Source organism: Saccopteryx leptura, chromosome 3, assembly GCF_036850995.1.
Source record: "Saccopteryx leptura isolate mSacLep1 chromosome 3, mSacLep1_pri_phased_curated, whole genome shotgun sequence".
Taxonomy (NCBI): Eukaryota; Metazoa; Chordata; class Mammalia; order Chiroptera; family Emballonuridae; genus Saccopteryx; species Saccopteryx leptura.
The window spans coordinates 293,573,214-293,600,517 of NC_089505.1; the positions used below are offsets into that span (position 1 = coordinate 293,573,214).

General features: G+C 42.3%; 1 protein-coding gene across 7 annotated transcripts in view; it reads right to left on the bottom strand.

Annotated features, from left to right (window-relative positions):
* WWP1 (WW domain containing E3 ubiquitin protein ligase 1) overlaps positions 1-27,304 on the bottom strand; it is a 104,299-nt gene that overhangs the window by 23,785 nt on the left and 53,210 nt on the right. For all 7 annotated transcript variants that reach the window (XM_066378783.1, XM_066378785.1, XM_066378786.1 and 4 more), the window contains 8 exons: positions 12,706-13,030; positions 8,286-8,381; positions 6,343-6,517; positions 4,374-4,428; positions 4,206-4,290; positions 3,996-4,124; positions 1,017-1,092; positions 843-914 (listed from right to left, as the gene is read on the bottom strand). In XM_066378783.1, coding sequence (XP_066234880.1) covers positions 843-914; positions 1,017-1,092; positions 3,996-4,124; positions 4,206-4,290; positions 4,374-4,428; positions 6,343-6,517; positions 8,286-8,381; positions 12,706-13,030 — 1,013 coding nt within the window. The remainder of the gene's footprint in view (positions 1-842; positions 915-1,016; positions 1,093-3,995; positions 4,125-4,205; positions 4,291-4,373; positions 4,429-6,342; positions 6,518-8,285; positions 8,382-12,705; positions 13,031-27,304) is intronic.

Below are 27,304 nucleotides of genomic sequence, written 5' to 3' on the forward strand. Positions count from 1 at the left end.
TATCCTGACTTCAGAGTCCTCTTTTGGCCCATGGGGTCCCTGAGCACCTGTAGCACAGGGCTTCTGGGTCCTCACAGGAGTGCTTTGTGGGGGCTGAAAAGACTGACATGAAGTTCTCCACGTCACAAAAAAGAACTGTCAAGATTTTGATTTTTTGTCTTTATTCTGTGGAGGACTCGGGGAGTAAACATATTTCACTTGTTTATCCATTCATCAGGCGTTTGCTGAGCACTGCTACATGCGGGCTGCTTCAGATACTGGCAAGGCCACAGCGAACACGACCTCCTGGGGCTCTCATGGAGTGGCACTGTCCGTCGGGCAGTGCTGAGCGTCAGCAGGAAGCACCAAGCACCACAAATGGCTGGGGGCCTGGGAGGCAGGTTAGCAGGGACTTGCAGCTCACAAAGGTCTCACTGAGAGCAGGACATGGACACAGAACCAGCAGGAAGGAGGGCTGCTAGAGAAACAGTCCAGGGCTGCAGTGTCTGTACCTACTTAACTTTAATTTGGTGGTATTACCAAGACATTTTGTTTGCGTTAATAAAATCTTAGCAAAGTAAGTGTCAAAATGTGTCATTCTGTACCATTTATTTTAGCAAGCCCGTTCATGGCAGAGTGACTTTCTCAGCCTCAGTGCCTCTAACTGTGAAGCAAGGCATGTTGGGGGGATGAGTTAAATGGCAGTGCCAAGCACATGGCCATCAGCTTGGGCCCCGTGGGGGTCATTATGACTATGAGTGTAAGGGCCCTCAGTAAGGCAGTCACTGTTGCAGTGGCTGTTTGAGGGGTTAAAATTTCTCAAGCCTTGTCCTTCACAACGAGACATATTAACTCTCCCTTACCTGCTGGAAGGAGTCTTCAAACAGCGTCTGCCGGGACACATTGATCTTCACGTGACTGGGCAGTGCATTGGACTGAAAACAAACATAACATGGTCATGTCACGCAAGCTTATAAACATATTGGGTACAGATACGACGAAATGCTATGACATGAAATATTTTAGCACTGCAGTACCTGGCACAGGTAACGGAAGTGAGCAAGCTTCCACCGAAAGCTACGTTCGTAAGCAATCTGTGGACCACCTTTAGTTCTAAAGAGAAACAGAACAGGCAGGCATTAATGTGCAGTAAAGTCAATCTTTAACACTCCTTGTGACAGTGGAGTGTCCCAGAGGCCTACAATGATCACAGGACAGTTATTTGCTGGGAGAGAGTGAGGGTGTGTTTGCTGAGCCAGCAGGGGTATGAGCAATGAGGACACAAGACCCTGCACACAGAGTCTATGTTATGGACGGGGCTTCATAAAAATCAGTTAACTGAAATACTAATGTCCACTGCAGACTATTTCAAAGAAGACCTATTTCAAAGATAACCCTTAACCCGAAGGACCTGGACAGAAGGGACAAGGAAGCAACTCTACTGCATCTTAACCCTAAGCAAACTAAAAGAAATGTAAGCACAGCAAGATGGGATCCCAGAGACAGGTGGCTCAGTGGCCAGTGAGGGAAGGGGCCAAGTGGGCCTAACGTAGGAACAGGCTTTCCAAATAAGGCCTGGGTCTCCTGCCTCGCAAGTGAGCCTGAGAAATGAGAACAGAGAGCTCTCACCATGAAGGGGACCCTCTGGGACCAAGGGAGGATGTTCTCATACAGCCAGGATCGAGTTCACTCAGCACACATTATGAAGTATGTGCATACACCTGGCACTCTCCTAGATGGTGAGAGCTTCACTTGCTGATAAAACAGAGAAGGACTGTTTTTGTGGAGCTTCAGGACGAGTGGAGGAGCAGACAAGCAGCAGCATGAATGAGGCAGCTGTGCAGGCTGTGAGTGTCTGCATGGGGAACGTGCCCCCCCCCCCACACACACACACACAAAGAGGAGAGAAAGCAGCAGGGCGAGACCAGCAGGGAGAAGAGACTCGCTGCTGAGAAAGGTGAACAAAGCAGGTCTCACGAAGTAAAGTCTGAGTGCACACACGGAGCCACAGCCATAGAGACATTTGCGGACAGGGTGCACGGAGAACAGGAGCCTCAGTGTTGCTGGGACCGCTGGATGACCAGCAATGCTGGAGTGGAGTCAAGAGGCGATGTCAGGGGTCAGGTGCTACGGAGCCTTGTAAAAACTTTGCTTTTTAGTCTGATCAAGAGGGAAACCACAGAATACTTTTGTGCAAAACAATGACTTTTTACTTAGATTTTTTATTACTCAGTCTGGCTGCTGTAGGAGCATGGGATGCAGGCAGGAAGCAGGAGGACAGGCAGCAGGGTAGGTGACACCAGAGACAGCGGGGTTTGGGAAGAGACAGAGGACTTACAATAATTCTGAAACACTGGCCCAAGCACACCTAGGAGTCGCGTGGCCATCACCCCAGATGGAAAGGTTCCGGTAGAACAGGTGCTATGGGAATTGTCAGGAAGGGGTGACCAGCAGATATAACAAAGAAGATTTTGGGGGTTTTATTTTTTTGTATTTTTCCAAAGTTGGGGGGGGCAGGCAGACAGACCCCCACATGCGCTCGACTGGGATCCACCCGGCATTCCCACTAGGGGGCGATGCTTGGCCCCTCTGGGGCTTTGCTCCGCTGCAACCAGAGCCATTCTAGCGCCTGAGGTAGAGGTCATGGAGCCATCCTCAGCGCCTGGGCCAACTTTGCTCCAATGGAGCCTTGGCGGCGGGAGGGGAAGAGAGAGAGAGAGAAAGGAGAAAGGGAAGGGTGGAGAAGCTGATGGGTGTTTCTCCTGTGTGTCCTGGCCGGGAATCGAAGAAGCAAAGTTTGAAGTGAGAGATTATAAAGCAGGACAGTGGGTAAGAGTCACCAAGAGAACATGTGTAGGTTGCTGAGGACGGAGCTCTGGGACCTTCCTTCAATGTTAAGAGGCTGAAGAGAAAGGATAACCCAGCCACCAAATAATCAGGTAAGATGAGGATGGCACAGGGTAAAAAAGGAAGCTTAGTCCTTACCTACTTCTGCCCAGAGACAGAGGTCCTGTATCAAATGCTCTGACATAAGACAGGATGTAAGCCAACCCAGACTGACAACGTGGATAGCACTGGTGTCCTTAGCAAGTTCAGGGGCAGAGGAACATCCCAGAGTTGGGCTAGGTCGAAATCAGAAACAGCAATACAGAGATAACTCCTTCAGGTACTTTTCCTGAAGGTGCAGCAGTCAAAACCAATTTCTACTGAGTGGATCTGTATGTAAGGTGAAGAGTTGAGGGTTCTGTTTTGTATTTTTTACTTTAGAAGAAGAGCTGGCAAGAATAATTTAGCAGAGAAAAAACAACTGATGATGTAGCACAGAAATATGATCAGTGCTGGAACAATGAAGTGGGAAGGAGAGGACGAAACCCTGGCACCAGCAGAGTCTTGGCCTTTGTCACCAACAGGGTCAGAGGGCAGACAGATACTGATAGGTGGGCTGACAGGGTAGGACTCTGCATAAGGCCTTTCATGACGGCTTCTATTCTTGGTGACAGAGACCTTGCCCCTAGGAGTGAAGGTGAAGGCCTCTGTCAAAGGCCTCACAGATACCTTCATCTGAGACACTCAGTCTTGTGGAGCGTATCAGCCCCTGAGGCCACAGTACTGTGCTATGGCACTCAGGGGCAGAGAGCAAACAGACTTGGGTATGAAACAAGTCCCATGACCTGCTGTGTGATTCTGCCCAAGTCAGTTATGCTCCCTAAGTCTCAGCTACTGCAGTTGAAAAAAGAAACTACTAGTGTCTTCCTCAAGGGGGTACTGGAAAGTAAAATCGGCTAATGTCTGTCAAGTGCTTAGAACAATTTGTGGCACATTGTAACCACTATATAAACATTTGCCACTGTTATTATGGAATTATATGCCACAGATCCATTCTGTCATAAGGTACAGCAAAGACAGGTATACTAGGGTATTTACTCAGTAGGTCTTTTTGATCCAAAAGTAAAATATGAGGCTAAATCATCAGCTAACCTACAAAACAGCATTAAGAACCTCAGGCCAAGACTTACACAGATGACTTCCCGTTGCGAGGATCTTTGAAGGTTGTTGTTCTGGTGTTATGATCGACAAAGTACCGCACGCCTTCCCGAGTATACCTAATCTCCCAGCCTTCTGGCAGGGGCTCTTCATTCTGTAAGCTAAAGATCAAAGGTGAACACTTCTCAGGTACTAAAAACATCTGAGTCAAGCTCTACCTGATTCTAGCTACAGATCCGTACCCTTGAGTTCTTGGATCTTCCCACTGGGTGGTTTTTGTGTTATGGTTCACGAAGTAAACTCTGTCTGTTGAATCTACTCTTTTCTCTATAAAACAGAGTGAACACAGCATTTAATAACCATTTCTATATACACCTTTTAGAAATTTTACTAGCAACATACTGGCTTACCCCAGCCTGGCGGCAAAGGTCCGTATGGGTCATTTTCCGCAGCTAACATAGAAGCCTGATTGGAGAAGGGGTTGGGAGAGAAATAAAGTAACAGAATCTTAATATAAAAGGAGACATATATCAAGCACTCAGATGAATCACATTTCACAATACTTTCTAAAAAATATAATAAAAGAATGTGAATGAAGAAATTCCAAAACACTAAGTCCTAAAAGTGTCATGAGTTAAGGGAAGTCTATCAATTATTGTTTTTCTACACAAATTAGAAATAACACACTGACCATCACTGTTTCATCCCAGTCTTTCTACAATGATGTAGAGGCACCAGGTGGGAGGAGAAACTAGTTTATGAAAGCTGGTATTTAAAGGAGACAATGGTATTTGTTTGAAAACAATTACCTGTTTTTTTTTAAAATAAACAAATGCCTATTAATACAGCAAATCCAATATCATTATACAAATAAACATTTATCTTAATATTCTCTCATATATTCATACATACATAAAAACATTTGTTTATATATTATAACCCAGAAATGTATTCTGAATCAAATGTAAACATTCTATCACGAATCTGAAAAGAATGACAAATGTAAAATCCTGACTTTAAAAGCCATTTCTCCATGTTGATGTACACACACTTTGGTGAGTATTCTACCACTCTGAAGCAGGTGCTGATCTCCGTGCTCAGTGTCCCTGTCCTCTCCTCCCCCTTCACAACAAGCTGCTGTTCTGGGGACAGCGACATGTGGCAAGAAGCACTGCATCCCACTCCCTGTGCAGCAGGGCTGGTGGGACGGCCACTCTGGCAAGTGAGGCTTGGGCAGAGGCCCTGCTGAGAAGCTCCCTTTCCCAGTAAAGGGGCAAGGGCTTGCTGGAAAAAGCCAGCTCCCTTCCATGCCACATCCTCTCTGCCCTTCTGCCTTGACTGGGAAAGTGAGCCAGGCGCAGCTGCATAGGACGGAGGTAAGGAGTAGGAAGGAAGCAGGAGAAGGATAAAGGAGCCTCCGCAGAAAGAGCCCAGACCCCTGGTGGCACTGAGGACTGGCCCTGGACTCCTCCCCAGACTCGGCATTGTACTTGGACAACTAACCCGCAGTCAGCTCAAGAGTGTTCTGTCATGTGCTCTGAGAACACAGTTCTGATACAACCCGTGACCCGAGTCTGCCCAGTTGCACTACGTATTCTGTGTGTACCTAAGTTCCACCAAACGCAGACACACACAAATGTACCCTCTGGTCTACTATACCCAGCCAGACAATCTCTGTCATCACAGATCCTGCACAAGCTCCCGGAGCCCACCTTGGTGGCAGACTGCAGGACAGTGGTCACCTGCACAGGAGCCCTCGACATCTCAGCCCTGAACAAGGCAGGACTCTAACAGGCTAGATTTTCTTTTTGTGTCTTTCCTACCTCCTGTTCATCTACCAGCTTTTGTATTTGGGGATTAAGTTACCTCAAAACATTACCTAGAGATGCCCAGTACTTAAAATTTATATTTACTACTTCCTATGATCAAACCCATTTAACAAAGACTTTTTTCCAACTCTTCTTGTGGATTTTCCTTATGACAATAAAGACCTCACCAACTGGTCAAATTTTCAGGTACACTAGATTGTTCAGAAACCTGGGAAGGTACTCAGAGCAGCCTTAATTAAAAGGGGCTAACTAATATTACTTAAAGCCAACAAAAGTGTCATAATTAAAGGCAGAAGACTAGGAATTTATAAAGACACAGTATCTTACAAAAAATTGCAATTATGAAACTACCATTTTATAAAGACAAGCACCGAGTCTCTAAGGTACGTTATTAAATTAGAATTTTTTTTAAAAGCTTGAAGTAGTTCTGTGTATCAGTAACAATGCTAGTTATTTATCAGAGGTCGACTACAAAGTGCTCTGCAATGCAGAGACTGCGATGCACACAGCACAGTGCAGCCGGAGGGCGGGCCGGTGATGCGCTGCTCACCGAGTAGAGGTAGCGCTGGTTGAACTGCTGCAGGGCACCCTGGAGCTGGCTGCGCTGTGACTGCCACTGCTCGAAGTCCCGCACAGACTCCAGGGTGGGACGCTGCCATGTGGTCGTCCTGGTGTTGTGGTCCACGTAGTACACCCGGCCACGGTCATCCACTCTTCTCTCCCAGCTACCACCAAAAGAGTGACAATAAAACTAAACTCTCTCAGTGTAAGACACTGGGAATAGCCAGTTAACACTTCAAGCAAGTGATTTAAAAATCAAGCCCAAGCCATAATAAAATAACTTTAAGAGAATATAAATCGTAATATTTGGCAGGAAAACTATGCCTGTAACTTGCTATTTATTTTAGCTTCATACCTCCCGTTCTATCACTTCCTGATTTCTAAGGATGGTCTCAAAAAGGGTTACAATTGACCCACTCTGACTACCATCTCCCCCTTGTTCTGATAGGCTTACTGAGCTCTTACTGTATGCCTGGCAAACTGCCCACAGCTGCTGCCCATGTCGGGGTGTTAACTAAGTCTTTCTACAGCTCTTTGTCTACTGTCCTGTGGCCAACCTGAGCTGCAGGTACAGACACGCCATCCACCTGCCACAGTGCTCAGGTACAACTCAGAAACAAACCCACCCCAATTCCAGCCTCAGTGCTCCAACACTCCAACACCCTAATGCTCCTTCCAGGGACCCCTATGGAGCCACATGAATGCCAACCTGGTCCCTCAGAACAGAATGCCCCTCCCTGTCTCTGCACCCCTGAACACACCCATCATCCAGGGTCCAGTTCACTTTGAACCCATTGTGGTCATTAAAACTTATACAACAATCTCACAATCCTCTCAGCAACCAATGCCACACAAAAACATTCCCTGCCCTAAATTTTGAAATGCATTTTGTACTGGTACATAGATCTCCCAAGTGGCAAAGATCCCAAGGAGCAATGACAGGTGCAAGCAGAGTATGGGGATACTGTGAATAGTAACCAAGTTGGCTATTAGTGCAGTGTGCTCACAAGATGAACAACACAAAACCACAGACAAGGAACCTCAGTTTGCAAATGGCTTTGTGACAGCCTAACAGCATGACCTGTTTTTAGTGGGTAACAGGAATTCCTGCATTCATTTAAACTCTCTACCATGTCAGCCATACATCATACACTGCACTGTGACAATCTTCATGGACCACCGTGAGCCACTCTAATATCTGCTACTAAATCCCATGGGATAACGTAATTTGGATCACTGTCTATGAAAATCATGTGTATACAGTGACTTTCATTCTTTTTTTTTTTTTTTTTTTTTGGTAAGGTGGCAGGGGGAGACATAGAGAGAGAGAGAGAGAGAGAGAGAAAGAGAGATACGAGACAGACAAACAGGAAGGGAGAGAGATGAGAAGCATCAACTCAAAGTTGCATCACTTTATTCACTGATTGCTTCTCATACATGCCTTGACTGGGGAGCTCAAGGAGAATCAGTGACCCCTTGCTCAAGCCAGCAACCTTGGGCTCAAGCCAGTGACCTCTGGGCTCAGCCAGTGACAATGGGGTCATGTCTATGATCCCACACTCAAGCTGGCAACCCTATGCTCAAGTTGGTGAGCCTATGCTCAAGCCCAATGAGCTGACACTCAAGCTGGCGACCTCTGGGTTTTAAGCCTGGGACCTCAGCGTCCCAGGTTGACGCTTTATCCATTGCACTACCACCAGTCAGGCTAAATTGCCTTTCATTCTTTAAAAAGTTCAACAGGAACTGACATCGGACCAAAATTCTGCAATGACCCTCAGAAACTCATGCCAGGATCTGCCAATCTTTTAGAAAGCCCTTCAAGGCAACACAAGGAAACAATATGCAGATCGAAAGAATCATGTTAGGTCACAGGAAGTAAACTTTAAAACCACATTTCTGATAAAACTTCAGACAGTAAAGCTGCTATCTTACCCTGGAGGTAAAGGCTGTGGCCTCTCCCACGTGGTCGTTCGAGTGTTATGATCCACGTAATAGGTTCTCCCATGAGGGTCCTTCCTCTGCTCCCACCTTTAAAATAATGCAAAAATATAAGTAAAAGGCAACAAATAAGAATATGAAAAATGATTGCTTTTTATAATCAGGGCAATTACGGATAAGTTTCACTTTAAAAGCCTACATATATTTTTATAAAGTTTCTTTTCTCAATTATTAGTGCTTTTTAAGTTCTTAAGTATTTCTTTCTTCATTAACACTACTCTGGAAATTCAGTAAGTATGGTTAGCAAAGAAAAACAGAATAGTACCAAAAGTTTTTAAAATATGCTAATTTATAGAATCCTAAATCATCAGAAAAGAAAAATTTAATCAAGGGTAGAGGAACTTTCAGCCTAATGCGAGCCCAAGGCATAAAACGTCTGTGAAGTAATATCCATTTTCACCCTCAATTTCAAAACTACACATCTGAAAGCTTGGAACAGAAGCCGCCCTGAAGGAGCGCGAGGTTTCTCCCTCCGTGGGAACTGGGGCCCCTCTCTGCCTGGGGGAAGCCTGCAGGTTTTAGACTTCTCTGTGCCACTCCCAAGATTCACTTTTATTCCCCCTCTCAGTTCCTCCTCTGTGACCCTGCCTCTTCTTCACTAATCTTTCCAGAATATGACATAAAAGAGACATTTCACACATACAAAATAAAAACTTGGTATTTCTGAGTTTAACATTCTTGTTTCCAATTTGAAAGTAAAATGAATAGAAAATATTTTTGTTTCTCTTACACAGAAACCCATACATACTAAAGCTAGTCCCAGAACACGCTGCATAGGTCAAGCTGTCATTCTTTCCCACACATGCACACACACACACTCATACACGCAAACAGACACACACAGGCATACACTCACCCTCCTCCCTAACTCCCCAAACACATGTATGCTGGGTTTTCCTTGTGACTATAGAAACCCTCCTGGCAGCTGAGGCGGGAACACGGCCGAGTGCTGTTTCCTCGTCCCTGCGCTTCCATCTCCCACCCTCTCCGCACCCATCATCAATCCAGCTGCAGGCGCAGGGACCCTTCTACTCCTCTTCAGATCCAATTCCTGGGGCTGTGACTTGAATTTTCTCTGCCTGGTTTTAGAGAACACGAGTCCCGGTAGCTTCCTAAGGAGAACATCCAGGCAGGAAACCTGGATGAGCCCAGGTGTCTGCACACTCAACAGTGCGGCTAAACGCAGAACTCAAGGTCACAATGTCCTTCAGCAGCGCAAGCCATGGCCACTGTGTCTCCCAGCTCCTTGTGCTGATTCTGACAAGTCTGGTGCCATTCTGGAGGATGTGAGACTTGCTTGTCTTTTTTGTTTTTTGTATTTTTCTGAAGTTAGAAGCGGGGTGGGGGAGGCAGTCAGATAGACTCCGGCACGTGCCTGACCGGGATCCACACGGCATGCCCACCATGGGGCAACGCTCTGCCCATCCAGGACATTGCTCCGTTCTGGCCAGAGCCATTCTAGCGCCTGAGGTGGAGGCCATGGAGCTGTCCTCAGCGCTCGGGCCAACTTTGCTCCAATGGAGCCTTGGCTGAGGGAGTGGAAGAGAGAGACAGAGAGAAAGGAGAGGGGGAGGGGTGGAGAAGCAGATGGGCGCTTCTCTTGTGTGCCCTGGCTGGGAATCGAACCTGGGACCTCCACACGCCAGGCCAATGCTCTACCACTGAGCCAACTGGCCAGGGTCTTGTCCCCTTTTTAACCTCTGTAAATGCTTAGGTTTTCTTCTTCAGCCCCAACGTACTAAAATTTTCACAACGACGTGTCTTAATGTAAATTTATTTTCGTTTTACTTGAGTTTTGGTGAATAAGAAAATCATGTATGTCCTGCATATTGTGAAAGTTCTATTGTTATTTTGTTAAGGATTTCCTCCCATTTTTTCTCTTTCTGAAACTTCTCTTATCAGACTATTTTATATATTTATCTTTTTGTTCTTTCTGGGAAATTTCTTGACCTTCATCAGCCAAGTCTTACACTGAATTAGATTTCCAAGCACTTTTAGTTCTTCAAGTACTCTATTTTTATAGTATTTTAATTCATGTTATATCTATTCTCATCCTTCTGAGAATACTAAAGCAGTCTGTTTCTCCAATTAACGTTGTCTAGGTTGTCTGTTTTGATCTTTGTCTTACAATAAGAGATTTTTCACAGATAGCTAATAAGTAGGGGGACCAAAAACTGCCTACGGGCTTTGAGTGCCTAGGCAGGGCTGTGGGACTAACAGAGGATGGCAGGAGGATATTTCATCAGAGAACAAGCAGATATCAATATTTTCAGTCATTTTGGGGAGTGGTGGTGGGGGGTCGGGTCTTCAACAGAAGACATTTCCTATCTCTTGGGTGGACAGACAGAAAAGAAATGTGTTTTGTCCACATAAAGGGCTATGAAGCCCTTTTCCAGTTTTATCCTAAATCAGTTACAAATATTTCCAATTTAATATTCAACAAATAAATATTCAGTAAGCACTTATGTTAGCCATTGGTTCTTAATTTTTCCAAAATGAACAATTACTTCCAGAATTCAGTGTGTTTGTTCTAAACAGATTTTATCTTTCCCAAACTAAATTGCTTGCTACACAGATCATTATATTCAGAACTATATACTTTTAGATATCTTCTTTACATTTTCTACATTCCCATCACTAAAACAAGAGGAAGGCAAGCATTTTCTGTGAAGTGTCAGGTCGTAAATTCTTTGCAATTTGAAAAACACTTGTCTGGATCACTGCAAGCTCTTCCCACTGCCCAGGCCACGTGTGGCGGCTGAAGCACTCAGGTGGTCCCCAGGATTCAGGTTCTGTCCTAACTGTGTGAGCTTGGAGTGCCTGCTTCTCTCATGAAACAGCCTGGCTGCTCTCATCTCCTACTTGGTCTGTCGCACTCATGCATGACACACAGCTCCACCTGAAATCTCAGTGCTTGCTCCAGGTCCGCAGGACAAACTGCCGGACTGCAGCAGGGACTCCATACCCCCAGGCTATCTACCCTGCGGCACTGCATACGTGTCTCCCAGCGCTGAACTCCAGCAGGAACAGTCGCTGTGTCCTCAGTGCAGCTCACCCATGTCTACAACACCAGTGGCCCAAATATACACTTGGCTGGTGCTGTTGTTAACCCCACTCCTCTGAGAAAGCCATGTCAGGTCGTCTCTCCCAGAAAGAAGTCTTCGATGTGTGTTGCACGGGGCACCCCCACTCCATCCTAGACTGAGCCCGGCTTTCCCTGTCCTTCCCTGTCTGCACTGTGCCTGCCTTCACCCCAGACCAGGTTCCTGACAGTAGGAACAGCTGCTCATGTGTCTGTTTCACAGTGGCAGACACGGGACAGATTAGGATAAATGACTAGGTTGCCAAAGACAAGAGACAAAGGGATGAGAGACTTTTGAGGGGCAGGATAGTACTGGGTCTGAAATGCTTGCAGGAAGAAGTGGGGACTTCACATAAGTGGTTGAAAACAACTGCAGAAAAAGGTCAGTCTGAACATACAGCCTGAACAGCTAAAGCGAGGGAGGTGCAAGCCCCCAGAGGGAGCATGTGTAGGGGACTCGGCTGAAATCCGGGAGGCAGTGGGCGTACCTGGTGAGAGTCAGAGGAGAGCTCTGAGCAAATCAGCTCCAGCAACAAGTGTGGGTAAGGGCACAATGACCCCACATGGCGACAGCACAATTGAGGGCTGTGAGCACAGAGCAGATATGCCCATGTGTGAGTGTGTCCAGTCCCTAACCAGCACTTCCAGCTGCATCCTGGCTACATGTTTACAAGTCTGAGCACTAAACAAGCCTCTCAAAGGCAGAAACGGGAATCACCAACATTAGTATCTTCAGAGCCGAGGACAGAGTAAACCGCAGGTGGCCTGGGAGAAACCACCTCATGGAACACTCAGGATAGTTGTGAAGCAAACCCTGGCATGCAAATCATGACCATGGGAAAGGTAAAAAGATTAAGAGTTACTGTGCAGCAATGAAAACCCAAGTTTGTAGCAGCCCCTTGTCAAGCCTGGGTGAACCCTGGCACTCAAGATTAACAGAAAAAGCTACTTGTTCTCAAGCCTGGGGTGCAGGCAGCAGACCACAAAGGAAGTGAGAGAACTGAGGTTTCGATGAGAGCTGCCATGGTCACTTTGTAAAAGTGAAAACACACCAGGGCCAAATCAGGAGGCTCCTGCAAATTAATATCACTTTTTCTTTTTTCTTTCCCCTCATCTGCATGCACTCCAACACATCAGTGGTTCTTCTTAGTGTTAAAAAGTGCTTGCTCTGTAGCAAATAAACAGTATGAGTCAGATTTCAAGTCCAGTTACTAGACAAGTTGTACACAAATTCAACAGTCAAACAGTATCAAACGTCTGAAGGTAACATACCCCGAGGGCAGGGTTTCTGTGCCGGCATTCCTCCCAGGCTCCACACTCCCGCCCGGCTGCCTTAATTTGGCTGCTTCGATGGTAGAGCTATTTCCAGAAGCAGAGGCAGCAGGGTTCAGGTCACTGCCAGCCCCAGACGCGAATGCTACGCCGTCGGGAAGGACACATTCATTGTGCTCTGAGGCCGCCGACAATTCTGGGATGGGGACGTCCTCACCAGTGGGTCCAGTGCAACCTGATGACAAAGCGCTGTCCTCAGAGACCACCGCAGTCCCTGTGGCAGGAGTGTCATCCATCGGCGCAGGTGAGGACAACTCTCCATTAACTGCAAAGGACAATGAACAAGATGCTCTGACAAGGAGAGACAGCAGCAGGTCCCGCACTGCTACACTTGAACAGACCCTAGTGCACATGCAGTCATGCCTCGGGTAGTGAAAAAAATAAAGTAAAACAGATTCTGGTTTTTCGTTGCTCACATTTTAAAGATGAACATGTGAATAATAAAAATTTAAGAATATATGAATGTATGGATATATATATTTATATACAAAGAACCTTAGCTTACGGAAAGAGATACCAACATAAGCATAACAAACATTTTCCCCCAAAATTATCAATTCTGAAAGTCTGCATGGGTTATAAAAATACCTTAAGATGACCTTGCAATCATCCTTTCTGTACGCAAATGGTAGCTAACATGTGCCCATAGTGTGGATAGACAGTGGCAGTGAGCAAACTAGAGTCCAAGGACTGCAAGCACTTTCTGGAGAATAGCCCAGCACTGGGGTCTGTTTTAGATGTGACAGATCAATGTCAACTATGGTCACTATGAAAGTTAAGTCGAAATGAAACTTGAAAAAGAATAGACTATTGAACAAAACCCATTAGATTACACTTCCAAGTTCTGGCTGAAATGGGACGGAGCCATAATGGAGCCGTAAAACTAAGAGTCCTGCGGTTATCAGGTAGATTTGTGCAGAGGGAAGGGGACATCACCGTAGAAATGGAGGAATGGGATCTAGTGTGAGTGCATGATGATGGCACAGAAGTCTTTCTGCACCAGCTGTGGGGAGAGAATGGCTTTGGGAAAACATGAATAATAAAATACAAGAAATAAACCACCACAGAGTTACCCTGTCCCCAACACTATAGAGAGAATGCAGAAACAGACCGTGCACAGAGACTCAAGTCTGGGGTCCCCTACCTGATGTACTCATAAGAACAGTGTCATCTCATGTAAACTTGTCAACAGCGCAATTAATGTTCACAGAAGACTAGCAGTACTTTTCAAAGAAAAATAACACCAGTGGGAAAAGAGGAATACTTGAGCACAGATAATCCATATCAACAATACGCAGTCATAGCCTGTATGGACACTGAGCGCAGACATGAAACACACTGCTAGAAACAGGAAGATGATAAATACTGAACAGCACACTCAGTGGTTCAAGCACAAACTCGTCATTCACAGTGAACTCAGCTCTGCTCAGCACCATTTCTTGTTCACCTTTCCAAAACAACCTCCCTGCTTGTCTGCCCACTCCCTCCCTTGTCCAACTACCGTCCATTCTCTATAAATAGCAGCCAAAGGAATCCTTTGAAACAGTGGTTTTCAACCACTGGTCCACCAGAAATTCTGGGCCAGTCCATGAAAGAGTTAACCACCCTGATATTGTATGAAGATTAGAGTCTATAATCATTGAGTCTATAATCTTCATGCAAGATCAGGGTCGTTAACTCTTCTGCAGACCTGCACAAAATTTCTGGTGGACCGGCAGCAGTCCATGAACCAAAGGTTGAAAAACACTACTTTAGAACATGTAAGAGATCTGTCGCTCCCCCATTAAACATGCTAGTGGATTCCCACACAACCAGAGTAAATCCCACACCTGTTAGCATGGCCGTGACAAGGACTCTACCTGGCCTGGTCCACAGCTACGGCTGGAAGACCTCCTACAGTGGTCTTCCTGTTCCCTCCCACCACAGGACTGTGCACAAGCTGTCCCAAGGTCTCGGAGGACCTGAGACAGCCGCCTCTCCTCAGGGAGAGTCTGTGCTCAGGCGCACCTTCAGGAGGGCACTCCCGAGTCAGGCTCCATAGGATGCTGCTGGGTTTCTCCTACAGTGAAACTACTTATTTTATTTATTTGTTTTTATTCATTTTTCATTAAATTCAGAGTGCAAAAACTGTCAGATTTTTTTTTCACTTTTTTATTCCTAATAGCTACAAAATGCTTGGCATGTGAAAACTATAAATATTTGTTGAATCAATAAATTAAAGACAAATCAAAGAACTAAACATACTGTCTCAAAACTATGCAGGTAAGAAAGCATTAGTAGAAATATAATTAAGTATATGAAGAATTCAATAACACAAGATAGAGTAGTTGTGAGTTTCTACTATACACACATATATATACACAGATATATATATACACACACACATATGTATGTATATATACTATATATAAATATATATATATTACATTCAAATGCCCTAAGAATTTTTAGAAAAATTGACATATATAGATATAAAGGACAAAACAAAATCCCCAATTCCACAATCAGGAGGCCATATTCTGACTATAATTCATTAAAACTAGGGGGAAAATGTATTGGGATGCTTTTGCTATACAGTAAAGCATGTCTTTGGGGACATCTTATTTACCCTCATGTGGCCCGTGCCCACACCGCGCCAGCTTCCTGACCCTGACCCTCACCAGTCAGACAAGAAGGCAACCCTGGGAGGCAGGGAAGGGAGCGTGAGACCTTGCTGCACATTTCTTTTACAACTTCCTGGAAATCGGTCATTACTCCAAAACAAAAGACCAATAAACTTGTGAAATCAGTTAGTCATGCCTTAAACTTACCACACTAAACTATTTTATTAATAAAACAATAATTATATATTAGAAAACGACATTTTAGTCTACAGGTTAGGGACAGAGGGAAAAAGTGGCAAAGAAAATAATATTTCTCTTAAATTCTTACCACTGTCCAAGGACCATGGTAATATTTTATTTAGATTATTGCATTTGAAACAATCCTATAATGCAGTTAGTTGAGTATTATTCTCTTTTCATAAATGGAGGAGCTAAATTTTGAAGAGTTAAATTTGTCCAAGGTCACACATTGGTTAATGTGTTAAGTGGCAGAGCAGGGATTTGAACCTCGTCCTATAAGAAGCCAAGTCTATTCTTCACCACATCATGACTGCCTACCATTTAGCTTAGAGTAACTAATATTCATAGCAACTAAACTTATCAAACAGATCCCCTTAATCAAGACTCAAAATAACAGGAGGGGGGAAGCCATCATATGCAATTCTGTCTCTGGTAAAATCCTTTGTCTCAAACCCCTCATCTAGTACAAGCCCTCAATCTGTGGCTCTCCAGGGAGGTGACATGACACACATCCTAGACACCACACTAACACCCAAGCAGGTCTGGGGCCCACGCTGTTATTAAACACAGTAATCTTCCTGCAGCAAAAGGTAGGGAGACTCATCCTAACCATGACAGACTCAAACCACCCAGAAAGTAGTTCTAGTCATCCTGCCATCAAATGAGTTTACCAAAAAAACCTTCCCGCTTTAAAGATTTTAGGGTTGTGGTTGTTGCAGCTACAAGGTTGAAAACCTGTTCTGTGTTAGACACAGGATACATACAACGCCCCCACACAAACATTCCAATAAAAACTAATTTTTAAACTCTTTAGTTCAAAAAAGGAGTACCATTTTTACAGTAACACCTTAGAAGAGATTAACATTCCTTGAAAATATACCTGAATTCATCCTCCTACTAAGGAATGACAGATAGTACTAAAGACATTGGTCAAGTGGTTGCTACCAACACAGAGGTTCCGGACGCCTTTGTAAACTGGCCAATGGAATGATGACAGGTGAACTGTTTTGTGAGATGTCATCAACAATGACATTTCAGAGGAGATGAAAACCACTAAGTTGGTTGGAAGAAAATTATCAGAGGCTATCAAAGCATAAAAGACAAAGAGCCCAACTGAGACGTTATAAAAATCACACACATCAAGGTGAGGGGAAAGCACAGGGCAGAGCAAAGAGCAGAGCTGCTGGCAAGCCAGCATCTTCCCTTCCCAGCCGTGAGTTCTCCAGGCCTCAGCCTGTCCAGTACTAGTATCTTCTACAGAGTCACTAGGATGGTAAAACTGGGAAATGGATGAACAGTGCCAAGAACAGGTGGAAACAGCCCAAGTGTCCATCAGTGGACAAGTAGATTAAAAAGCTGTGGTACAGCCTGACCAGGCAGTGGTGCAGTGGATAGAGAATCGAACTGAGACACAGAGGACCCAGGTTCGAGACCCCAAGGTCGCCAGTTTGAGCGTGGGCTCATCTGGTTTGAGCAAGGCTCACCAGCTTGAGCCCAAGGACGCTGGCTCGAGCAAGGGGTCACTCGGTCTGCTGTAGCCCCCCAGTCAAGGCACATATGAGAAATCAATCAATGAACAACTAAGGAACCGCAACAAAGAATTGAAGTTTCTCATCCCTCTCCCTTTCTGTCTGTCTGTCCCTATCTGCCCCTCTCTCTGACTCTGTCTCTGCCAAAAAAAAAAGCAAAAAAAAAAGCTGTGGTACATATACACAATGGAATAAATACTATGTGACTGTGAAAAAGAAGAAAATCTTACCTTTTGTGATGGTATGGATGGACGTGGAGATTATTATGCTAAGTGAATAAGCCAGGCAGAGAAAAAAAAATTATATGATCTCATATATATATGTGGAATCTAATGAACAAAGTGAACTGAGGAATGGAATGGAGGCAGAGGCAGGGTCAGAGGGACCAGAGAGACAGAAATCAGAGGGAAAGCAATAAAGAAATAGGATCAGAGAATGTAAAGAGATTAGTGAAACTATATACACATAACACAGAAGATATAAATAACAGGACAGCAAATCCTAGAGGGAAGTTAAAAAAAAGGGGGAAAAGAGGGTATAAAAAGGGACACAGGGGTGGAGGATGAGGGAGTTATATTCAGTGGGACACTTGAATCCAGGTAAACACAATGCAGTGGTACCTTGAAATATGAGCAGACCAAGATACGAATTTGATATGGAGATGCGACTCAGTCCATATTTTTGTTCAAGATCCAAGCGAAATTCTGAGATACAAGTCATGATTCGGGAAGCTGCCGCTAGTTGGCGCATTGGCGCACGGGTCCAGTATCAGCAGCATAACATCAGCATCTCGTTCTTTCTCACGTGTTACCCACAGAATCAAGTCAAATCTCATGCGCTGTACTTGTTCTTGCATCATTTCTGCATTTTTTACTAACTTTTTTTGTGTGCTATCATGGGGCTGAAGAAAGTGAGTGTAAAGCACAGTGGTGAGAAGATATAAGAATGATGTCGACAGAAGTAAAGCAAGATATAATAGAAAAACATGAGTGTGGTGTACGAATGATTGAATTGGCAAGGCTGTACAACTGCAATACATCTACAATTTGTACCACCCTTAAACAAAAGGATGCCATCAAAAGCGCAAATCCAGCAAAAGGAACTACAATTCTGTCCCCATTAAGGACAAATATCCATGAAGAAATGGAGAAGCTTCTGCTGGTGCGGGTGAAAGAGAAAGAGCTGGCAGGAGATACAGTGACAGAGACTGTAATATGCAAAAAGGCACGTATTATTTATGGCGACTGGAAGAAGAAAGAACCGTCAACCTCAAAAGAGGCAGCAGAAGATACGTTTAAGGCAAGTCACGGCTGGTTTGAAAATTTCAAGAAGAGATCTGGCATCCTCTCGGTGGTGAGGCATGGTGAAGCTGCGAGTGCTGATGTTAAGGCAGCTGAGGAGTACATCGCACTTTTTGCTGCGCTTATCACAAAGGAAGGCTACATCCCCCAACAAGTGTTCAACTTGACGAAACAGGATTGTTTTGGAAAAAAAATGTCCCAGAGGACTTTCACCACCGCAGAGGAGAAGAAGCTGCCAGGCCATAAACCTATGAAGGACCGTCTGACTCTTGCACTGTATGCAAATGCTAGTGGTGACTATAAAGTAAAGCCACTGCTAGTGTATCATTCCGAAAATCCTCGAGCCTTTAAGACTCAAAAGATTCTTAAAAAAAACTGCAGGTTATGTGGCACACCAATGCTAGCCCATGAGTTATGCGGCAGTTTTTTTACTGAATAAGTAAATCTTGTCTTTGGTCCTGCAGCGAAGAAATATCTTCAAGAAAATACACTCCCGATGAAAGCATTACTAATTCTTGATAATGCTCCAGCCCACCCACCTGGTCTTGAAGATGACATTCTCGATGAGTTCAAATTCATGAAAGTCCTCTACCTCCCACCCAAAATGACTTCAATCTTGCAACCTATGGATCAGCAGGTCATTTCCAACTTTAAAAAGCTTTACACAAAGCACTTGTTCCGCTGCTGCTTTGAGGTGACTGAGAATACAATTCTAACCCTCAAGAGTTTTGGAAAGATCACTAGAAAATCATGATATATTTACACATTATTGACTTGGCATGGCAAGAGGTTACAAGAAGAACCTTGAACTCGGCATGGTAAAGGTTATGGCCTGATGTTGTTGCAGACAGGGACTTCGAAGAATTCAAACCAGAGACTGAGACTGAGGTAGAAGCGTTGGAGGAGATTGTGTCCCTTGGAAAGTCGATGGGTCTGGCGGTAGATGGAGGTAGATGAGGGTGACGTAAACGAGCTCGTCAAGAAACATGAGGAGGAACTCTCAACTGTGGAGTTGAAGGAGCTACAGATGATGCAATATATGGAGCTTCTGCAAGAGATTAGTAGTGAGGAGGAGGTAGAGCCGGAGAAAGTGATTTATACAAGTGAAATTAAAGACATGCTAGCAATGTGGGAGAAGCTTTCAAGTTTCATTGAAAAGAAACACCCAGAAAAAGTTTCAACTGGTCGTGCTTCAGCACTTTTTAATGATACTTATTTGTCACATTTTCGTAACATTTTAAAAGGCAGGCAAAAGCAAACCTCCTTAGATAGATTTTTATTCAAAAGTCCTACAAGTGAAAGTGCAGCCAAAAAGGCAAAAACAGGTGATGATTAAATGAAAAATACGTAATGTTAAGCTTAGGTTAAGTTCAAAGTTAAGAAAGTGCATTTTTTTTACAATTAAGTTTTTGAGGTTTCATTTTAAGTAAAAAAAAGTGCAGTTTTAGTTTTGTTTAAAGTAAAGAAAATGCAGTTTTAGTTTACATTTAGTGTTAAGAAAGTGCAGTTTTAGTTTACATGTCTACAGTGCCTGCATCCCTTCCTCCCTCCCTCCTCCTCCGCCATTCACCTCTGTTAGCCGCACTCGTCTGTCTCCAAGGTAAGAATACAGTACTAAATAACACTTTTTTCTTTTATTTCATACATTTTTTTATGCATTGGTAAAGTATACATGTGTGTTTCTTAATTAAAAACATGTCTTTTTTCATAATTTAGGATGGTTTGGGGATGTTTCACAGGGCTGGAATGGATTAAATATATTGCAGTTATTTTAAATGGGAGAAATTTGTTTGATATACGAGTTGACTGACCTACCAGCTCAGTTACAGAACGAATTAAACTCGTATCTCAAAGTACCACTGTAAATTAAAAATTAATAAAAATTAAAAAAAAATACAAGTGCATCTCATTCTGAATTCAAAAATCATTCCAAACAATAAACCACTCCTTTGTTTAGTCACATGGTTATTATTTTTACTTTTGACAAACTCTTTAGAGAGTTTGTAATGGAGTTACACTGTTAAAATATAATATAAGGTCTACCGGAAAGTTCTGTCCGTTTTTGGAATAAAACAAAATACAAATTTTTCTTACCGTCAATAAACTTTATTAAACAATTTATTTCCACACCAATCATATCTTCTGAATATGATCCGAAATGATTTGCTGAGCTGAATTAAGCCTTTCTGCGATCTCCGATGTTGTCAGAAAAGTATCTTTTTCCAACATGGTCTTAACAACATCGTCAGCAATCAAAGATAGTCACCCAGAATGTGGCTTATCAGAAAGGTTGAAATTACCTGTTTCGAATTTTTCGAACCATCTTCTGTATGTCCTATCAGAAACTGTACCTTTACCACTTTCAATAAATTTATACATGCTTCTGTAGCATTTCTTCCTTGTTGAAATTCATATACAATACAGTGGCGTAAATGAACTTTTATCAGTGGCCATGGGTACACTATCGCTTCATACATAAGACTAATGTGAATCAACTGTTTTAGTTAATTAGCTACGTCAGTATGTATACATTAAGTGATAAAAATAGAGAGGCACACATGCGCCAAATAAACATGTGCTTATGTGTTGAAACTTGTTGTGATAGAAATGGACAGAACTTTCTGGTACACCTTATATTTTTATGGGTAGATACCTGTTTTTTCATATAGATATTTGATAACTCAAAATCCCTCTGGACAAAAAGCACTGGATTCATGCTTTATTGGTACTCAGATAAATCATTTTTCTATGTGCTAATTTTTTTTTTTTTTTTTGGAAGGAGAGAGAGACAGCTAAGGACAGACAGGAAGAAAGGAAGAGGGATGAGAAGCATCAACTCATAGTTGCAGCACCTTAGTTGTTCATTGATTGTTTTCTCATATGTGCATTGATCAGGGAGTTCCAGCTGGGACCTTGGGGACATGTCTTTGATCCCATAATCAAGCCGGTGATCCTCACACTCAAGCTGGTGAGCCCGCACTCAAGCCAGATGAGTCCGTGCCCAAGCTGGGGACCTGAATTTTGATCCTAAGTCCTCAGAGTCCCAGACCAACACTCTATCCATTGAACCGGCACCTAGTCAGGTTCTGTGTCGGTGTTTTTAAAATAAAATTTTGGTCCTTCCCATAGGTACTTTCTCAGAATACTATTAAAAAATAACATTAGCATGACCTATAGTGGCGTAGTGAATAAAGCGTCAACCTGGAACGCTGAGGTCGCGTGTTTGAAACCCTGGGCTTGCCCTGTCAAGGCACATATGATAAGCAATAAATTAACAACTAGAGCCAAAGGTTGCAGCTGTCCCACGAGCAGGCTCCTCCTGCAGGAGCAGGGCGAAAGCCCGGAATCAAGTGAAGACCCGCAGCTCAGCAAAGGTGCTCACCCTGCCCTCAGGGCTGAGCATAACGCCACCCACGGGGGGCGGGGCCAAGGCCAAGGCCACCGAGGCTTGCACACCCAAGCAAGTGATCACAGCCACTCCCATGAAAGACAGGCGGAAACCACAGCAATAACCCAGTGGGCAGGCACCGGCAACGCCCATACCCGAACGCCCTAGGCAGCAACAGTAGAGGGAGAGGCGGGCCTGCAGAAAGACCACACCTAGGGAACACAGAGGCCACACCCAGTGGACTCCAGTGGCCAAAACCTTCTTTTACACAGATAAAATGAAAAGGCAGAGAAATGCAATACAAATGAATCAAGAGATATCCCCAGAAAAGGACCTGAATGAGTCAGATATAACCAAATTGCCAGATGCAGAGTTTAAAATAACGATTGTTAGGATGTTCAAAGATATTAGAACAATAGATGGTCATTCAAACACCTAAATAAAGAGATAACAAACATAAAAAAGGACATTGAAATAATAAAAAAGAATCAGTCAGAAATGACAAATACAATATCAGAAATGAAGAACACAATGGAAGGAATTAAAAACAGGAGAGATGAAGCCGAGAATCAAATCAGCGAGTTGGAGGACAACATAAATGAAGGCATGAAAGCAGAGCAGAATAAAGAAAAGAGACTCAAAAAGTTTGAGGAATCTCTAAGAGAGCTCTGTGACAACATGAAGAGAAATAAAATTCGCATCATAGGGGTTCCTGAAGAAAACGAGAAAGAACAAGGGATAGAGACTTTGTTCAAGCATATCATAGCTGAAAACTTCCCTCAATTAAGGCAGGAAAACATCTCACAAGTTCAAGAAGCACAGAGAACTCCATTAAAGAGAAACCCAAAGAAATCCACACCAAGACACATCATAATTAAAATACCAAATCTAAGTGATAAAGAGAAAATATTAAAAGCTGCTAGAGAAAAAAAGGCTATCACCTACAAAGGAACCCCCATAAGGATGACTTCCGACTTCACAACAGAAACACTTGAGGCCAGAAGGGAATGGCAAGAAATATTCAAAGTAATGCAGAAAAAGAGCCTACAACCAAGACTACTGTATCCAGCAAGGCTATCATTTAAAATTGAAAGAGAAATAAAAAGATTTCCAAACAAAAAAAAACTCAAGGAATTTACTACAACCAAACCATTGCTGCAAGAAATGCTAAGGGGCCTGTTATAAACAGATTAAAGTGGGAAAAGACTATAGCAAAAGAGAAATACAGCTTTAAAGAATAAAATGGCAATAAATAACTACAAATCAATAATAACCTTAATGTAAATGGATTAAATAATCCAATCAAAAGACACAGGGTAGCTGCATGGATAAGAAAACAGGACCCATACATATGCTGTCTACAAGAGACACACCTTAAATCAAAAGATGCACATTGAAGACAAAAAGATGAAAAAAAAAATTTCACGCAAATGGAAATGAAAAAAAGTTGGGGTAGCAATACTTATATCACACAAAATGGACTTTAAAACAAAGGCTATAGTAAGAGATAAAGAAGGTCACTACATAATGATAAAGGGAGCAATTCAACAGGAAGATATAACCGTTATACATCTACGCACCTAATATAGGAGCACCTAAATATATAAAGCAGACTTTGATGGATTTAAAGGGAGAGATCAACAGCAATACTGTAATAGTAGGGGATTTCAATACCCCAACATCACTAGATAGATCCTCAAGAAAGAAAATTAACAAAGAAACAGCAGACTTAAAGGACATACTAGATCAACTCGATTTAATAGATATCTTCAGAACCTTTCATCCTAAAGCAGCAGAATACACATTCTTTTCAAGTCCTCATGGTACATTCTCTAGGATAGAACACATGTTAGGGCACAAAAGCGGTCTCAACAAATTTAAGAAGATTGAAATCATATCAAGCACTTTCTCTGATCACAATGGCATGAAACTAGAAATCAACCACAACAGAAAAACTGAAAAATACTCAAACACTTGGAAACTAAATAGCATGTTATTAAATAACGAATGGGTTAACAATGAGACCAAAGAAGAAATAAAAAAAATTCCTAGAAACTAACAATAATGAGCATACATCAACTCAAAATTTATGGGACACAGCAAAAGCAGTCCTGAGAGGGAAGTTCATAGCATTACAGGCATACCTTAAAAAGCTAGGAAAAGCTCAAATAAACAACTTGACCCTGCTTCTAAAAGAACTAGAAAAAGAACAGCAAGTAAAGCCCAGTGGTAGTAGAAGGAAGAAAATAATAAAGATCAGAGCAGAAATAAATGACATAGAGGCTGAAGAAACAATATAGAGGATCAATAAAACCAGGAGCTGGTTCTATGAAAAGGTAAACAAGATTGATGAACTTTTAACCAGACTCACCAAGAGAAAAAAGAGAGAGGACTCAAATAAATAAAATTAGAAATGAGAGTGGAGAAATAACAACTGACACAACAGAAATACAAAATATTGTAAGGAAATACTGTGAAGAACTATATGCCAAAAAACTAGACAACCTAGATGAAATGGACAAATTCCTTGAAACATATAATCTTCCAAAAATTAATCTGGAAGAATGAGAAAACCTAAACAGACCAATTACAACAAATGAGATCGAAACGGTTATCAAAAACCTCCCAAAAAAGAAAAGTTCTGGGTCTGATGGCTTCACAAGTAAATTCTACCAAATATTCAAAGAAGAACTAACTCCTATCCTTCTCAAGCTATTTCAAAAAATTCAAGAGGATGGAAGACTTCCAAGCTCCGTTTATGAGGCAAGCATAATTCTGATTCTAAAACCAGGCAAAGACAACACAAAGAAAGAAAATTATAGGCCAATATCCCTGATGAATTTAGATGCTAAAATCCTCAACAAAATATTAGCAAACCAGATTCAGCAATATATGAAAAAAATCATACACAATGATCAAGTGGGATTTATTCTTGGGAGGCAAGGCTGGTACAATATTTGCAAATCAATCAATGTGTTTCATCACATAACAAAAAGGAGAAAAACCAAATGATAATCTCAATAGATGCAGAAAAAGCATTTGATAAAATCCAGCACCCATTCATGATCAAAACTGTCAACAAAGTGGGAATACAGGGAACATACCTCAACATGGTAAAAGCCATCTATGACAAACCCACAGCCTACATCATACTCAATGGGCAACAATGAAAAGCAATCCCCTTAAGATCAGGAACAAGGCAGGGGTGCCCCCTTTCACCACTCTTATTCAACATAGTTCTTCTGGAAGTCCTAGCCACAGCAATCAGACAAGAAGAAGAAATAAAAGGCATCCAAATATTGGAAAAGAGTAAAACTATCATTATTTGCAGATGATATGATATTGTATATAGAAAACCCTAAAGTCTCAGTCAAAAAATTACTGGACCTGATAAATGAATTCAGCAAGGTGGCAGGATATAAAATTAATACTCAGAAATCAGAGGCATTTTTATATACCAACAATGAACTGTCAGAAAGAGAAATTAAGGAAGCAATCCCCTTCACCATTGTACCAAAAAAATAAAGTACCTAGAAATAAATTTAACCAGGGAGATTAAAGACTAATACTTGGAAAATTATAAAACATTGATAAAAGAAATCAAGGAAGATACAAACAAATGGAAGCATATACTGTGCTCATGGTTAGGAAGAATAAACATCATTAAAATGTCTATATTACCCAAAGCAATTTATAAGTTCAATGCAATACCGATTAAAATATTAATGACATACTTCAAAGATATAGAACACATATCCCAAAAATTTATATGGAACCAAAAGAGAACACGAATAGCCTCAGCAATCTTGAAAAGGAAGAATAAAGTGGGAGGTATCACACTTCTGGATATCAAGTTATACTACGAGACCATTGTACTCAAAACAGGCTGGTGCTGGCATAAGAACAGGCATATGGATCAATGGAACAGAACTGAGAACCCAGAAATAAACCCACAGCTCTATGGACAACTGATATTTGACAAAGGAGAGAAGAGCATACATTGGAGTAAAGACAGCCTCTTCAACAAATGGTGTTGGGAAAATTGGACAGCTACCTGCAAAAAAATGAAACTAGACCACCAACTTACACCATTCACAAAAATCAACTCAAAATGGATAAAAGACTTAAATGTAAGCCGTAAAACCATAAGCATCTTAGAAGAAAACATAGGCAGTAAGCTCTCTGACATCTCTCGCAGCAATATATTTATATTTGCCGATTTATCTCCACGGCAAGTAAAATAAAAGACAGGATAAACAAATGGAACTATATCAAACTGAAAAGCTTTTGCACAGCTAAAGACAATAAGAACAGAATAAAAAGACAAACTACACAATGGGAGAATATATTTGACAATACGTCTGATATGGGGTTAATAACCAAAATTTATAAAAAACTTATAAAAGTCAATACCAGGAAGACAAACAATCAAATCAAAAAATGGGCAAAAGAAATGAATAGACACTTCTCCAAAGAGGACATACAGATGGCCAATAGGCATATGGAAAAATGCTCAACATCACTAATCATTAGAGAAATGCAAATTAAAACCATAATGAGATATCACCTCATACCAGTCAGAATGGCACTCATCAACAAAACAACACAGAATAAGTGCTGGCGAGGATGTGGAGAAAAGGGACCCTCCAGCACTACTGGTGGGAATGCAGACTGGTGCAGCCTCTGTGGAAAACAGTATGGAGATTCCTCAAGAAATTAAAAATCGAATTGCCTTTTGACCCAGCTATACCACTTTTAGAAATATACCCCAAGAACAACATAGCACTTTTTGAAAAGAAGAAATGCACACCCAAGTTTATAGCAGCATTGTTCACAAGTGAAGTGAAGATCTGGAAACAGCCCAAGTGTCCGTCAGAGGACAAGTGGATTAAAAACTTTGGTACATATATACTATGGGATACTACTCAGTCATAAGAAAGGATGACATCGGATCATTTACAACATGGATGAACCTTGATAACATTATACTGAGTGAAGTAATTAAATCAGAAAAAAATAAGAACTATATGATTCCATACACAGGTGGGACATAAAAATGAGACTCAGAGATATGGACAGGAGTGTGGGAGTTACAGGGTGAGGGGGAGGAGAGGGAGGGGGTTGGGAGAGGGGAGGGGAGGGGCACAAAGAAAACCAGTTAGAAGGTGACGGAAGACAATTGGACTTTGGGTGATGGGAATGCAGCATAATCAAATGTCAAAATAACCTAGAGATGTTTTCTCTGAACATATGTACTCTGATTTATCAATGTCACCCCATTAAAATTAATTAATAAAAATACTTGCCAAAGTTAAAAACAAACAAAAAAACAAGAAAAATGAACTAAAGTGAAGCAACTATAAGTTGATACTTGTTCCTCTCCCCTCCACTGTAAACTCAATAAATAAAATCTTTAAATAAAAAAAAGTAATATTTAATTTAGGATGGATAATATATGGCAGAGTTCTGGGAAACTCT